The sequence below is a fragment of the Bufo gargarizans genome, chromosome 1 (assembly GCF_014858855.1).
Source record: "Bufo gargarizans isolate SCDJY-AF-19 chromosome 1, ASM1485885v1, whole genome shotgun sequence".
NCBI lineage: Eukaryota > Metazoa > Chordata > Amphibia > Anura > Bufonidae > Bufo > Bufo gargarizans.
The window spans coordinates 125736365-125754316 of NC_058080.1; the positions used below are offsets into that span (position 1 = coordinate 125736365).

At 43.0% G+C, this 17952-nt stretch overlaps 1 gene segment (V, D, J or C); it reads right to left on the reverse strand.

Annotated features, from left to right (window-relative positions):
• Positions 1-12283: 12283 nt before the first annotated feature.
• LOC122941051 lies at positions 12284-17374 on the reverse strand. The segment is given in 2 exon segments: positions 12284-12624; positions 17303-17374. Coding segments are annotated over 2 exon segments (354 nt in total).
• Positions 17375-17952: the final 578 nt, after the last annotated feature.

The following is a 17952-nucleotide window of genomic DNA, read 5'->3' on the forward strand; positions in this document are numbered from 1 at the left end:
TTTTTTTTGCCTGGAAAAACCCGGCCTGGAAAATGGGGAGGAGTCACCCAACCGGCACTATGACTACTCCCAGTAATAGCCACCCCGGATCAGCTGTTACAGCCATACTAAGTATCAATGTATCAAACAGCAACTGCTGCTGACACATAAAAAACGGCTCTTACTCCACCGAGGTCAGGAACCTTGGTGACACGTACCTATCATCCACGATGATTCCTTGTACCTTCTTACAATACATACATGCTACAGACATAGTGCTGTGATGTCACAACAATACTTAGTGCATCAATCAGTAATATTTACTCAGACCTGTTAAAATGTGAAGTTGCATGTATTGCGCAAAAAATATGCACATCATTAGTGCCGATTTCCGCAATCGCAAAAATAATGACTAGAGATCACTAATTCTACAGTTTGCTAATTTATTGTGAATATTAGACGAAAATATTACTAAAACAAATATTGCCTATGCCGCTCATCACTACTAATGACAATACTCTGCTATTGAGACAACCATGGAGAGGATGGCTACAAGGATTGATGGGTTGGGAACACAGCATTTTTTTAGGCATAAAAATTAAAACTACCCAGAAATATGCAAACTGAATTACAGCATTATATGGGAGCTGTATAACAGTAGCATGTGGCCATGTTATGTGGTTATGTGGATGTTATACAAACAATTGGGTACTGTTTGTTTATAATGTGTGGGCTAAAATTATGAGAAAAAATGTCTAAACATGGCAAGCGAGGAGTCTACTTTTGTGATATTATTTGCAGACTGAATTATGTGGAAACTATCTGGCAGTATTATGGCTCCTTCACACACAGCATTTGTCTTGGTTCTTTATGGAACAAAATTAAAGCTTCATAAAATGCCTAAATTGATGAGCGTATATGAAGAGTTATATAACCCCTTGTAATAAATAAATAATAATAGGTGCACTACGGTGGTGGATGCAAACAGTAACATCTGACTAAACCCTCACACTGATGTTAAAAATGAGACTTTAGCCAGTATATCATTATATTATGGACATACCTGAGTCCGCGCACCACGCCAAGGTTTCTCAAGTGGCACAGGACCTAACGCTAAACCTACCTGTACCGTATGGGTAATGCCAGGAGCCAGTGGGCAAATTACAGCAGCGTAAGGTCCGACTCACAGAAAAACAGCTCCCAGTTCCCTCCAGGGTGACTAACCACACATGCAATGGGAGGAGGAAGGAGGCTTAAAGTCCCTCCCATGGCTGGCTGAAACGTTGCAGGCCTCACAGGTGCACCTAAATGCTACCTATGGATGGTAATCAAGGCACATTTAGATTGGAGTTTATACACATTCATATATAAATATACAATTTAAATGACAAAAATACATGGTCTCAAAAGGCAGAAAATGCTCAACCCCAAACGCAGTTGTGAATTTATACTCGGAGGAGCAGATACTACGCTTGTGGTCTGTTGCTAAGGGGCGATCCCCAGCAAAAAAATGCATACAGTGGAGGATGCACGCAACAGACCTCAAGTGCCACAGAGACATCCTACACCAGATGGTAAAATGTGTGACTGTGGAATGATATAAAGAAATAAATAAATAATTACAAGAATTATTAGGATTTTTGGACCCCAGACCTGAACGCGAACATTTCAGTAAAAGTTCGAGTTCGGTGTTCGGCGAGTTAATGGCGCTTTTTGAAAGCCAGCAGAGCAGCCAATCAACAAGCGTTTAACTTGTGTGCCCTTAGAAGCCATCACAGCCATGCCTACTAATGGCATGGCTGTGATTGGCCAGTGCAACATGTGACCCAGCATCTATATAAGCCGGAGTCACGTAGCGCTGCACGTCACTCCGCTCTAATTAGTGTAGGGATAGGATGCTGCTTAATAGGACAAAATCTTCAGTCATCTTCCTAGATTTAGTTGTGTGGGTGCAGTGCACGATCTTTTTACCCTGCCCTGAGCCCTGTGACACAGAAAAATAACTTTTATCCATCTGTTAGTTAGGTGGGCGGCGGCTGCCATTTTATGCAAGTTTTGTGCAACAGCACAGCATATGTGCATATGTGCATTTGTGCTAGTCAAATAGAAGCTTGAAATACTGCAATTATATTCTGGGTTTTAAAAAATCACCCATTTTTGGCAAGACCCTACATCTGTGGCCTTTGCAGAATTAGTCAGTGTGCAATTTAAGCTAGAAATACAGCAATACTTTTCTGGGTTTTAAAAAGCACCCTTGTTAGGCAAAATACAAAATTTTACAGCCCTTGTTGCATCTTTCAGTGTGAAATACAAGCATTAGATACAGCTGTCATATTCTGTTATTAAAAAAACACCCTTTTTGGGCAAAATACTTAATTTGCGGCCTTGACTGCATCTGTCAGTGTGAAATTCAAGCATTATATACTGCTGTCATGTTCTGCTATAAAAAAAAAAAAAAAAAGCTTTTTGGACAAAATACCTGCAGGGCGCTTCAATTTGCCTCCTGTTGCTTCCTCCTCCTACTCTGCTTCATCATCCTCTACTGGCTCCTCATCCGGTCAGCATAACACCTTCACCCCCAACTTCAGCACAACCAGGGGTAAACGACAGCAGGCAGTTTTAAAACTTATCTGTTTGGGGGACAAACCCCACACCACGCAGGAGCTGTGGACGGGTCTTGAACAACAGACCAATGAGTGGTTTGTGCCGGTGAGCCTCAAACCCGGCCTGGTGGTGTGCGATAATGGGAGAAATCTCGTAGCAGCTCTGGGACTAGCCGGTTTGACATCGCATGTGCTGAATTTGGTGGTGCAGAGATTCCTTAAAAATTACCCCGATATGTGAGAGCTGCTGCATAAAGTGCGGGCCGTCTGTTCGCGCTTTCGGCGTTCTCACCCTGCTGCTGCTAGCCTGTCAGCGCTGCAGCGTAACTTCGGCATTCCCGCTCACCGCCTCATATGCGACGGGCCCACAAGGTGGAACTCCACCTTGCACATGCTGGCCAGACTGTGCGAGCAGTAGCAGGCGATAGTGGAGTTTCAGCTGCAGCACGCACGGGTAAGTCACTCTGCGGAACAGCACCACTTCACCACCAATGGCTGGGCCTCCATGCGAGACCTGTGTTCCTTGTTGTGCTGTTTCGAGTACTCCACCAACATGGCCAGTGCCGATAACGCCGTTCTCAGGGTAACTATCCCACTTCTATGCCTCCTTAAAAAACACTGCTGGCCATGATGGAAGAGGATGTGGCACAGGAGGAGGAGGAGGAAGAGGGATCATTTTGTATGGTTTCCGGCCAGTCATTCACAAGTGGCTCCGAGGGTGGGTTCCTGCACCCACAAACACCAGGTCCACAATTGTCCAGCCAGGGCACAGTTCTGGAAGATGACAAGGTGGAGGATGAGGAGGAAGAGATAGAGGAGGAGGAACCATGTTCACATCAGGGTGACACCCAGACCAGCTCATGGCCATCACTGGTGTGTGGCAGGGGGGATACAGATGACACAAACGATACACCTCCCACAGAGGACAGCTTTTCATTGCCTCTGGGCAGCCTGGCACACATGAGCGATTACATGCTGCAGTGTCTCTGCAACGACCACCGAGTTGACCACATTCTAACTTGTGCTGATTACTGGTTGGCCACGCTGCTGGATCCCCGTTACAAGGACAACGTACAGTCCTTAATTCCCTCACTGGAGCGTGATCGTAAGATGCGGGGGCACAGTGGAAGCACAAGGCGAAGGCAGAGGACGAGAAAGAGGTCGCCAACGCAGCTGGGGCACCGCCAGCACCTCAGAAGGCAGGGTTAGCATGGCCGAAATATGGAAAAGCTTTGTCAGCACGCCACAACAACCAACACCACCAGCTGATATGGAACGTCTTAGCAGGAGGCAGCACTTCACCAACATGGTGGAGCAGTATGTGTGCATACGCCTACTCGTACTTAATGATGGGTCTGCCCCCTTCAACTTCTGGGTCTCCAAATTGGGCACATGGCCTGAGCTTGCCCTTTACGCCTTGGTGGTGCTGGCCTGCCTTGCAGCGAGTGTATTATCTGAACGTGTGTTTAGCACGGCAGGAGGCGTTATCACAGACAAGCACAGCCGCCTGTTCACAGCCAATGTGGACAGGCTCACGTTCATTAAAATGAACCAGGCATGGATCCCACAGGACCTGTCCGTCCCTTGTGCAGAATAGACATGTATATCGGCCTTAACCAGCCATTGTTATACTCCAGAGCAATTGCCCATTCTTGTATCTTGGATATTTCACACTCTTTTGGAGTGTACCTTAATTTAAAAAATTTAATTAAATTAAAACCAAAAACCAGTGTTGGCTACCTCATCCTCCTCCAACGCTGCTTCCACCTATACCGCTACGTCCACCTCCTCGTCAAACTCGTACTCCATATGGACCTCCACCTCATAAATCAATTTTTTTTTTTTATTTGTATGTATTTTATTTTATTCTAGGTCATTTCACTACTTTGTCTGTTACATTTTTGGGTGAAATTCACCAATTTTTAGGTTTGATGTACCACTGGTATAACTAGTATATATGTTTAAAAAATTCACAAATTTGTCTGTTACATTTTCGGGTGAAATTCACCAATTTTTGGGTGTGATGTACCCCTTCTCTACCTAGTTGACAGCTAAATAAATTTCAAAAATTTTTCTTTTACATTTTCGGGTGACATTAAACAATTTGTCATAGACCCCTGCTCTACCAAGTAGACAGGTTAATAAATTTCACATTTTTCTGTTACATTCTTGGGTTGACATTTTACAAATTTGGACGTGAATAAACCCGGCTCTGCCTAGGTGACAGGGAATACAATTTAGGAAATTCTTCTTTAATTGATGCGCGCCACCTCCTTTCATTTAATGCTTTAACTTTAACAAGTTGTCCCACATTTTCGCTTCAATAATTTATCCCACATTTGCGCTTCAATAATTTGGTCCCGCATTTGCGCTTTAACATCTTTTCCCACATTTTCGCTAGATCAAAAAAAAATGTAATCCATTTATCTCCCTTGGATGTGGTCTCTCTTTCTCACGCTCCCTCTCCGGCGTGGAACCCTGATTCACTGATAACCGTGATCAACATGGTAGGCTCAGAAAAGAACATTGAAAGTTGATAGAGAAGATATCCAAATGGATGGTGGATGTCACTGGGGCACCTCTGCATAGGTGACAGGAACATACATTTAAAAAAATCGTCTGTTACATTGTCAGGTGACATTTTTCAAATTTTGCGGGATAGAAACCCCTGCTCTGCATTTTTTTTACCCAGACCCACTTGGTTCTTGAAGATCCAGTGGGTCTGATGTCTGTATAATACAGTACAGTACTCTATATAGTGTACTGCACTGTTTTTCATTCACACTTTGTCTGAACAGATCTCTGCCTTTAGCATAGATCTGTTCAGCACCATGGAGAGCAGGATGCCTGAGAAGGAGTCCTGTTGCCATAGGAACCTTCCCCGTCTGCCACAACTGAGCAGACAGGGAAGTGGAAGGAGGGGGGCTCCCTTCCTCTGTCACCCCATCCTGTCCGGGGGCTGCAAAGGCAGCCCCCTGATGGGAGAGGGAGGGAGCTCCCTCCCTCTTCACCTCTTCCATACAGCGGTCCCTACGGACAGCGGCATGGAAGGGGTTAAAACGGCGGACATCTGCACAGATGTCTGCCGTTTGAATCGGAGTGTCAGCAATGAGCTGACACTCTGATTCAACCACTCGGCCATCCTGAAAATAAACGGGGGGCGGGCGGAAGATCGCGCACCCGCCCCCCACCCTGCCGCACACCTCCCGCCCGCCTCCGGCACCGCCTGCAATCCTCCCCCGCTGCGCCTGCAGGCACAAAAACACAGAGGGCTGCAGGGGGGGGGGGGGTTAACATAGAAATATAGGCACTTTGGGGTTTCTGACCGCAGGGATCAGACCCTTGGGGTTTCTGAATGGAGGAATCAGAAACTTGCATAAGCGCTAAAAACCGCAGGTATGAATTGACCTGCGGTTTGTAGCGATCAGCAATGCGGGGGGGTCACAGGACCCCCCTAGGCATTGTCACAGGGTGCTTGCTGAATGATTTCAACAGGCACCCTGTTCCGATCACTGCCGGCCGTGCGGCAGTGATCGAAACTAAACAGGACGTACCGGTACGCCCTGGGTCCTTAAGGACTCGGGAAAAAGAGCGTACCGGTATGCCCTAGGGTTAAAGTAATTTCCCTATCCACTTTCCATGCTCTTAACCACATTGTGCTGGCATTTGCAGCCCTCTAGCCCTTTCCATTACATTTTTACAGCCATTTTAGTGGTCAACAGTTCGGGTCCCCCATGACTTCAATAGGGTTCGGGGTCTAGTTTGGGTCCCGAACTCGAACTTTTTTTTGTGAAGTTCGGCCTAACCCATCGAACCCGAACATCTAGGTGTCCTCTCAACTCTAGAGAGGAGGATTCCAAAGTCAAGACCAAGATTCCCAAGTTTACAGCACCAGAGACTGTCTCTTAGAAGATCTGAGTCCAACATACATAAAGTTTGTTTGTTCTTTAAAGCCCAGCGGTACCAGAGTAGTTTCCTGTAACAATAAGAGGTAGTAATAATGAATAGGCTTGATAAATTATGTAGAGTAGGTTATTTGTTCTGTAGATACTTATATGGAATTTGCTTTGAAAACTAAGTCTACTTTCACACTGGCGTTTTGACTTTCCATGAGATCCGTTAAGGGCTCTCACAAGCGGTCCAAAACGGATCAGTTTGCATTCTAAAGCATTCTGAATGGAAAAGGATCCGCTCAGAATGCATCGGTTTGCATCAGTTCAGTCTCCATTCCGTCTGATGAAACTGAGCCAAACAGATCTGTCCTGACACACAATGTAAGTCAATAGGGACGGATCCGTTTTCACTGACACAATCTGGCACAATAGAAAACGGATACGTCCCCTATTGACTTTTAATTCTGTTCAAGACGGATCCGTGTTGGCTATGTAAAAGATAATACAAACTGATCCGTTCTGAACGGATGCAGACGGCTTTATTATCTGAACGGATCCGTCCATGACAGAGCCGCACAAAACGCGAGACACGTTGACACGGGTTGAAATAAATTAAAGTGGAAGGACTAGGGGTAGAAAGTGTATAGCAAGGAATTTTAGTGGTCCATTCCCCTTTAGTTCCTTGTAATGTAATTAATTAGTTGTACATGGTAGTACCTGGCGTTCCTAAAGTATGAAGTAACTGTTCATGTGTACTGACTCAATGTATTCCAAATGATCAAGGGTGGATTAAAGTGTGGTTTCAAATCATTTGGACTCCAATTTGTCTGTCAGAACCATCAGGACCTATGAAAGAACTAAAGATTTGTTTGGAATTGCTTGGGCAAGGTTTGCCTACATATTTTCTCAAGGTTGTTTTGGGATTATGATTTATATCGGGTCTCGGAACTGGACACTTCAAGGTCCAGGGTGGCAGAAGATAAACAACACGTACAAAATGACAATTAGATAATTGAAGGAAAAAGGCAGCTCTCATCTGCTTCTCCTGCCAGAGCACGGATAGGAAGCCTGGACGCGGCTGATGCCAAACTGAAGAAAAGAGAAAATCCACCTCTTGATAGCAGGGAATCCTTTATTCGCAGCGGTATAAAAACTTTCACATATGCAGGGCAGTCAAATCTACATGTTTCGGACCTTTATATTGAAATATAATGAGTAAGGACCAGCATGTAAAGGTCTAAAACGCGTAGATTTGACGTAGAAGATTTTATATACCGCTTTGAATAAAGGAATCCCTGCTATCAAGAGCTGGATTTTCTCTCTTTTCTTCAAAATGACAATTAGAGAGCGAATGTACTGTCTACATTTCACCAAAGAATGATGTTCTTTATTTAAACAGTATAAAAGTTGGAACTTTTCAGAGGTAGCTGAAGCTCACCTATGAGGGGACGTCTTGCGGAACCAGTGTTTTCCCCATCAAGACTAACTGCTTTCGCTGAAAGGGCTTCCCAACTGTTAGATGATGTTTACTCAATCCGTGATGTAAGTTCTTTATCCTTTGTATATACTTAGTTTGCAAAAGAAGGACATTTTATCGCTATATGTACAGTACAGACCAAAAGTTTGGACACACCTTCTCATTCAAAGAGTTTTCTTTACTTTCATGACTATGAAAATTGTAGATTCACACTGAAGGCATCAAAACTATGAATTAACACATGTGGAATTATATACATAACAAAAAAAGTGTGAAACAACTGAAAATATGTCATATTCTAGGTTCTTCAAAGTAGCCACCTTTTGCTTTGAATACTGCTTTGCACACTCTTGGCATTTTCTTGATGAGCTTCAAGAGGTAGTCACCTGAAATGGTTTTCACTTCACAGGTGTGCCCTGTCAGGTTTAATAAGTGGGATTTCTTGCCTTATAAATGGGGTTGGGACCATCAGTTGCGTTGTGGAGAAGTCAGGTGGATACACAGCTGATAGTCCTACTCAATAGACTGTTAGAATTTGTATTATGGCAAGAAAAAAGCAGCTAAGTAAAGAAAAACGAGTGGCCATCATTACTTTAAGAAATGAAGGTCACTCAGTCCGAAAAATTGGGAAAACTTTAAAAGTGTCCCCAAGTGCAGTCACAAAAACCATCAAGCGCTACAAAGAAACTGGCTCACATGCAGACCGCCCCAGGAAAGAAAGACCAAGAGTCACCTCTGCTGCGGAGGATAAGTTCATCCGAAATCGCAGGTTAACAGCAGCTCAGATTAGAGACCAGGTCAATGCCACACAGAGTTCTAGCAGCAGACACATCTCTAGAACAACTGTTAAGAGGAGACTGTGTGAATCAGGCCTTCATGGTAGAATATTTGCTAGGAAACCACTGCTAAGGACAGGCAACAAGCAGAAGAGACTTGTTTGGGCTAAAGAACACAAGGAATGGACATTAGTCCAGTGGAAATCTGTGCGTTGGTCTGATGAGTCCAAATTTGAGATCTTTGTTTCCAACCACCGTGTCTTTGTGCGACGCAGAAAAGGTGAACGGATGGACTCTACATGCCTGGTTCCCACCGTGAAGCATGGAGGAGGAGGTGTGATGGTGTGGGGGTGCTTTGCTAGTGACATTGTTGGGGATTTATTCAAAAGTGAAGGCATACTGAACCAGCATGGCTACCACAGCATCTTGCAGCGGCATGCTATTCCATCCGGTTTGCATTTAGTTGGACTATCATTTATTTTTCAACAGGACAATGACCCCAAAACACACCTCCAGGCTGTGTAAGGGCTATTTGACCATGAAGGAGAGTGATGGGGTGCTGCGCCAGATGACCTGGCCTCCACAGTCACCGGACCTGAACCCAATAGAGATGGTTTGGGGTGAGCTGGACCGCAGAGTGAAGGCAAAAGGGCCAACAAGTGCTAAGCATCTCTGGGAACTCCTTCAAGACTGTTGGAACACCATTTCAGGTGACTACCTCTTGAAGCTCATCAAGAGAATGCCAAGAGTGTGCAAAGCAGTAATCAAAGCAAAAGGTGGCTACTTTGAAGAACCTAGAATATGACATATTTTCAGTTGTTTCACACTTTTTTGTTATGTATAAATTCCACATGTGTTAATTCATAGTTTTGATGCCTTCAGTGTGAATCTACAATTTTCATAGTCATGAAAATAAAGAAAACTCTTTGAATGAGAAGGTGTGTCCAAACTTTTGGTCTGTACTGTATATGCTATTCTTGTTATATTTAATAATATCATATTATTAGCATTCATTTGAAGTGTTGTTGCAGCTAAGTGTTTCTCTTTAAGGAATATCCAAGCCTGAAGTCTTGCTCTTATCAGTAAAACAGTCCAGAGGGAAGAAAGGGTGCCCCCTACTTTCAAGGCCCAGCCCTAGGGAAAAACAGCGTTAGGACAGCCACACTGATTGACTCTGACAGCCAAAGCAACAATCAGTACCATTTTACGCTCTGGCTTCTGAGGGGCTCACTGCATATCCTAAAGCACATTTGCCCACAGACATTGCAATGGGGCATGTAGATCCTGAACACTTGTAGGTTGCCAAAGCTGTTGCCCCAGCTGGTACCAAAAGTGTGTGGAGAAATACAGTGCCTTTCAAAAGTATTCACCCCCCTTGACTTTTTTCATATTTTGGTGCCTCACAACTTGGAATGAACATGAATTGTTTCAGGATTTGAATTATTTATTTTACAGAACATGCCCACAACTTTGAAGATTTTTTTTTTTATTATTATTTATTGGGAAGCAAACAACAAATATGACACCTTTTGAGGCAATCACAGCTCCAAGTCGCTTTGGATAAGTCTCTATGAGCTTGCCACATCTTACCACTGGGATTTTTGCCCATTCCTCCTTGCAAAACTGCTCCAGCTCCTTCAAGTTGGATGGTTTGAGCTTGTGAACAGCAATCTTTAAGTCTGACCACAGCTGTTCTATTGGATTGAGATCTGGGCTTTGACTAGGCCATTCCAACACATTTCCATGTTTCCACTTAAACCACTCAAGTGTTGCTTTAGCAGTGTGTTTTGGGGTCATTGTCCTGCTGGAAGGTGAACCTCCGTCCTAGCCTCAAATCGCACAGAGTGGGACAGGTTTTGCTCAAGAATATCCCTGTATTTAGCACCATCCTTCTCTCAGCTCTGACCAGTTTCACAGTCCCATCCCCACAGCATGATGCTGCCACCACCATGTATCACTGTGGGTATGATGTTCTTTGGGTGATGTGATGTGTTGGGTTTGCTCCAGACATCGCGTTTTCTTTGATGGCCCAAAAGTTCAATTTTAGTCTCATTAGACTATAGCACCTTCCTCCATACATTTTGGGAGTCTCCCACATGCCTTTTCACAAACTCACATTGTGCCTTTTCTTTTGCTGAAAGTAATGGCTTTCTTCTGGCCACTGTGCCATAAAGCCCTATGGAGCATACGGCTTATTGTCGTCCTATGTACAGAAACTCTAGTCTCTGCTGTGGAACTCTGCAGCTCCGCCAGGGTTAACTTAGATCTCTGTTCTGCCTCTCTGATTAATGCCCTCCTTGCCCGGTCCATGAGTTTTGGTGGGCGGCCGTCTCTTGGCAGGTTTGCTGTTGTGCCATGTTCTTTCCATTTAGTTATGATAGATTTGATGGTGCTTCTGGGGATCATCAAAGATTTGGATATTTTTTTATAACCTAACCCTGACTTGTACTTCTCAAAAACATTGTCCCTTACTTGTTTAGAGAGTTCTTTGGTCTTCATGGCAGTGTTTGGTTAGTCATGCCTCTTGCTTAGGTGTTGCAGCCTCTGGGGCCTTTCAAAAAAGATGTGTATATGTAATGACAGATCATGTGACACTTAGATTGCACACAGGTAGACATAATTTCACAAATGATGTGACTTCTGAAGGTAATTGGTTGCACCAGAGCTTTTTATGGGCTTCCTAACAAAGGGGGTGAATACATACGCACATGCCAATTTTCTGTTTTCTATTTCTACACAATAGTTTTATTTATATATTTTTCTAATTTCACTTCACCAACTTAGACTATTGTGTTCTGATCCATTACATAAAATTCAGATTAACAAAATATTGAACTTAAGGATGTAATGTAACAAAATACGAAAAAAGTCAATGGGGGCGAATACTTTTGCAAGGCACTGGTATCTGGTGACTAGGCTTGGCCAAGGACCTGTTGCTATCTGGTGGAGTCATTCCAGGGAAACCCTTGTCGTACGTGGATGAGTATTATACTTCTTAAAAATGCCAAATGGGAATCTTTGATCAAGTATTGATCTGATTACATCATTTGTCTCATGTACCTCATTATTCCAATGTTCTTTGGTGTATAAATATGTGAATGTGCAGACACTGTCTTAAGAGACGCCTAATGAAGAGGCCCAAGTAGCCTCGAAAGATTGCAATTTTGTCATCATCTTTTCAGTTAGCCATTAAAAGGTATCAACCACTGAGGAATCTAAATATGTTTTCATCTGGTAAGTTGGAAAAGTGAAAAAAAAAATTACAACAATGAAGAAAAAATAAATAAAAATTCAACCAGAACAAAAACATTTCTCTTCTAATGATTTAAACTAATTAGATGAAGGGGCAAAGCTGCAATACCAGGCACAGCCTATGGATGCGAGTGGCGTTGTTTTCATTCATTCCCCATCTTACACAATCCCTCTCATGTCAGAACATTTATATTACATAGACACCATGACAATGTGGACTGTTGTGTGATAACTGATGTTCTTGAGGTTCTAGACTTAGAGAAGAAATAAGTCAGCTGCTCTCACGGGGCCGTAATATAAAAAGGGATGATGACAATTTGTATTGTATTAACAGAAGAGTAAAGGAGGCTGACAGAAATAATGTCCTGCATCGTCTTCTGTCACTCCACTGATTGTCAGAGTGAATTCTGTTTCAGATCCAGATCCATGAAATCGTTCTGGGACTCCTGATGGTCGCTCAGACACTTTGTGCATAATTAGTTTTGGAGGTTGTCCTGCTTTCTGCTGATACCAGGCTAATGTAATGAACTTTGCATTAGGGTGGAAAAGACTTTTACTGGCCTTACATGAGATGGTGACTCTGTCTCCTGAGGACACAGACATATAATCTGGAGTCTGAGTCATTACAATCTCTCCACAGGATCCTGAGGAGAAAGAGAAGAGATAATGGTGACAATCATTGACAGAAATGACATGAGCTCCTTCTCCTCTTACTACATGTATACAGTGATGTCCCATGTCTTCTCCTCTATCCACATAGTATAAACCTCACTGGACATTACCTTGTATGTAAAGATACATCACACAGAGCAGAGACCTCAGGGAAACCATCTTCACAGTTCTGGACGCTCACAGACACCGATCATTGGCTTCATGTCTTATTTATATCTCATGAAATCTCCAGGGAATAGTCTGAGACATGATGTCACACAGGAATATTCAAATCTATGCAGACAATGATCTGTATACTGGAGCTCAACCTTCAAGAGCTCCACATAGAAAATGTTTTTTTCTTTTTTTGCTTGGTAAACCACTTTCAGACCACGCTATTTCCCAGGGGCGGATTGGGAATCTCAAAGTTGCCCTGGAAAAACCTAAAAGCGGTCCCATGTTGTAGGCGGGTCCGAATAACTAGAAGGCAGGGGCAACACAAATAGGTAGGTACAACAGAAGTAGGCCGGGCCTACAATACCCTAGTGCAGCACAAAATACCACCTCAACAGAACCAAATACCACCATGCTGCACAAAATACTGCTGCCCTCATCACAATATTCAAAGATATCACTGTCTTGAGGGCAGAGATAAAGTTGAGTTCAGGAGGGTACCTGCTGTGGCTGGTCTAATAAATACTGAGAGCATCAGATCATTATGTACCAAGCTGGCAGTTGTGAGGAGAGCTCAGGCGGCCCCATGGACATCGGACCATGGTGAAAATTCCCTGTAAGGTCTATGGCCAATCTGCCCCTGCCCCTTCCTGACCAAGCCTAATTTTGCAAATCTGACATGTTTCAATTTCTTTGGAATGCTTTTACTTATCCAAGCCAGTGTGGGATAGTTTTTTCTTGACACAATGTACACTATGTTAATGGTAAATTTGAGTCAATACATTTACCATTATTTATAAAAATAAATAAAAATTAAAATTGCCGTAAATCTGAAAAAATTCACTATTTTCTTAAATTGAACGTCTTTGCTTTTAAGACAGATAGCAATAAAAAAAATAATACTCATAAAATACTTGTTAACATTCACCATTTGACTACTTTACAGATTTTGCTGGAATGATCTTTCGGCACCAAGTCGAGTGATAATGATAACCCTAAAAAAGTGACCACATTTTGGAAACTACAACATTCAGGAATTTTAAACTTGTTTACTGCGACCCAACGGGCGTTTCATAGAATTTGTAACACTTAGCTATGAAAACGAAAAATTGCATTTTTTTTATAAGAAAATTGTGCTTTAGGCCCCAATTTTTTTTTTTCACAAGGGAGAAGAATATCACCCCACAATTTGCTACCCATTTTGTCTTGAGTACAGAAGTAGCCCATTTGTGGTCATAAACTGCCATTTGGGCATACACCAGGGCTCAGAACGGAAGGAGAGGCATCTGGATAAACTTTTTTTTATTTTTTATTGACTTTGCTGTGTGAGGGCTTATTTTTTTGTGGGACAAGCTGTGGTTTTTATTGGCACCACTTTGGGGTACATTTTGGCTTTCTGATCGCTTTTTATCAAATTTTTTGGGAGCTGAGGTGGGCAAAAATGTAAATTCTGCTAGTGTTTTTATTTTTTATTTTTAATGAGATTTATCTTGTGCTATATATTATATGAAAACTTTATTATGCAGGTTGATATGATTATGACAGTACTAAATGTTATTTTTTTTGTATTTTTCCTACTTTTACATAATAAAATCAATTATAAAAATCTGTTATATTTTGCATTGCCATATACTAACATTCATAGCATTCTTATTTTTCTGCCAATGAAGATGTCTGAGGGCTTGCCTTTTGAAGGACAGACTGTACTTTTTATCAGTACCATTTTTGGGTGTGCAGGGCTGGTACTGCCTTTTTGACAAATAAACGACGGTTTGGGACTCACCACCTCTGCTCGGCACAAGCCATCAGTTCTCTGAAAGGTGCAGAGTCCACCACTTGGAAAGGGAGGGACTGCCCCACCAGCAACTTGGACAGGAGCACATTCAGCTTCTGTACCATTGAATGAGTGCACGCATACTGTTGTCTCTTGGCAATCGCGTCGGTGATCGATTGCAGACAGAATGACTGATGAGGAGTAGGAGGAGCAGGAGCATCAGGACCAGCAGATGATGGGAAGGACAGACAGCTCCCTTCGGCTGAGTTGGTGGAGCCTTGACTGCCTGAAACCGGGTGCATGCCACTGGGTGATGCAGCGGTTCCTGCGGCAGGCTGGATCACCACATCGGAGCCACAGTTCTCCAGGGCCACATTATGGTGACACTGCATATGAGGACTTAAAGGTGTTCTGCAGTTCTTTTTTACTAATAATCTATCCACTGGATAGATCATCAGCATCTGGGACCCCCGCTGATCTGCTGTTTGAGAAGGCAGCGGTGCTCCAGGAGTGCCACAGCCTTCTCTCTGTTTCCCTCAGGCCTAGTGGCGTCACAACTATCATCACTGGCCTGGGTGGGGCTTCAGAATGGGGTTTAGCCACGCCCAGGCCAGTGATACTAGTCATGACATCATTGGGCCTGAGGGAAACTCCTAGAGTGCTGCTGCCCTTTCAAACAGCTGATCGGCAGGGGTCCTGGCTGTCGGACCCCTGCCGATCACATGCAGATGATCTATCCAGAGGATAGATCATTAGTAAAAAAAGAACTGCAGAACTTCTTTAAAGGGAACCTGTCACCAGTTTTATGGTGTCCTAACTAAGGGCAACATAAATAAGTGACTGATTCTTTTAGCAAAATGCTGGGTCACTTTCTTTAATTGGCCCAGTCAATCTGCCAACATCTTGTATTGAAAAGCTCCAGCTGATAATGATGAGTCATGAATATTCATGAGCTCCTGACTCTCCCCGCCCACCTGCTGCTGAATGACAGTTTGTTTCCATATGAATCAGCAGCAGGTGGGCAGGGGAGCGGCTATAGCTCTGAATTAAATATACGCTGGACTCAATGACATCACGCCAGACTCCAATCAGCTCATTAGCATACTGCATGCGGCATCTTTGTGTGTATATTATGAGGTAACCATCTGTCACACCAGTAAGTGAATACATCTAAGGTACTTTTTAGTAGTTAATGATTGTATATAATTAGTTAGATTATAATCAAATATCCACATGACAGGTTCCCTTTAAGTGTAAAAAAAAATATAATAACTAAAAAATTTTAATAGAAAGGAAAAGGCAGCTCTCACCTGCTCCTCTTTGCCGTTTACACAGAATCAGCTCCTGGACACGGCTGACTTGTAAACTCCAAAATAGAAAAGTTAGATCCAGTTCAATCTTGTAGCAAAGAGGAATACTTTATTGAAGCGATAAAAACTTCCAACACAGGACAGTCTGGTCTACGCGTTTCAGACCTTAGGTATCTTGGTCCTTACTCATGACAAAAGTCATGAGTAAGGACCAAGATACCTAAGGTCTGAAACGCGTAGACGAGACTGTCCTGTGTTGGAAGTTTTTATCGCTTCAATAAAGTATTCCTCTTTGCTACAAGATTGAGCTGGATCTTACGTTTCTATTTTAAATAATTTAAAGATATAACAATTCTAATTCCCCTTTCCACATTTTAAAAACAAATAAACAATAAAAAAAAATAAAAAAAAGTATTTATCCTATATGGTGAAAGGTGTAAAAAAGAAAAAAGAAAAGGGCCGATTCGACATTTTTTGGTTGCTTCACCTTCCCCAAAATTGATTGAAAAGTAATCAGAAAGTGATACACAATCCAGAACGGTTTCAATATAAATTACAGATTGCCCTGCAAAAAATAATCCCTGACAGAGCTCCGTAGACTTAAAGAGGACCTTTCACCGATCCTGACATTGTGAACTAAGTATACAGACATGTAGAGCGGCGCCCCGGGATCTCACTGCACTTACTGTTATCCCCGGGCGCCGCTCCGTTCTCCTGCTATGCCCTCCGGCCACTAAGTTATGGTAGGCGGAGATTTTGCTCACTAAGTTATAGTAGGCGGAGTCTGCCCTTGTTCTGCTCTAGCGCTGGCCAATCGCAGAGCAGAGCTCACAGCCTGGGAGGTTATTTTCTCCCAGGCTGTGAGCTCTGCGATGCGATTGGACAGCGCTACAGCAGAACAAGGGCAGACTCCGCCTACTATAACTTAGTGAGCGAAATCTCCGCCTACTATAACTTAGTGAGCGGAGATACCGGAGGGCATAGCGGGAGAACGGAGCGGCGCCCGTGGATAATAGTAAGTGCAGTGAGACCCCGGGGCGCCGCTCTACATGTCTGTATACTTAGTTCACAATGACAGGATCGGTGAAAGGTCCTCTTTAAATGTAAAAAAGTTACTGTTCTGCTCTGAAATACAACCAAGCAAGACAGTAAAAACAAACCAAAAACCTATTCGGCAACAATAGGCAAGAATGTAGTAACCTTTTAAAGTAGCTTAGACTATAGGTGAAAATAGGTGAGTTATTAGGTATCACTTAGTGTTGAGCGAAGTGAAGTCCACTAAGTGAATTTCGATCCAAATTTCAGGATAAATTAAATTTGCCGTAAACCTGAATTACCTTGTGCTTCGCGGTAGTGAATTGATTTAACCTGTAATACAGTAGTGTAATTTTTTTAAAAACAAATCATGCTTACCTGATCCATTTGCTCGTGACAGGCTGCACACCGCCATCTGGATTAAAGATTTCAGCCGAAAAACTTGTGCACAGCGATGCATGACATCCCCACGTGGGCTGGCACCATGATGACATTGCAGCCCGTGCAAGATTTCTGCATTTTTTCTATCAGATGCCGCAATCATGTATGAACGGGGCGTCTCCCTGTCATTGCACCGACTAATTACAAAGAAATGCACTTCCTGACAAAGCAATTCGTCACAAAGCAGATTTTTTGGGTGAAATTCGATGAAGCAGCCAAATCGAACTTTATTAAACTTCACTCATCTCTACTCACTAATTATGTGACGTTCTCACAGTAAAGATTCTAAAATAACAAAAAGGAAGAAATTGGTTTTCACAGTCCGTGAGCGCCATCTGCTGCTCAGTCAGTTTATTTCAGCAGAAGAAAAACTACAATTAACACTCAAACTCAAATTTCTTAACTCATCGTGATAACCTGTAGAAAAAAGCCACTGAAAAGCAATTAGTTAACACATCTAGTTAGGCATGTGTGTTAACTGTACTACACCTGTACCTGGTACCTGCACTTTCAATATATCATAGTTAGTGTTGAGCGAATCCAAGTATCCAAAGTGCATTTCAATCCGAATTTCAGGAAAAATTTGA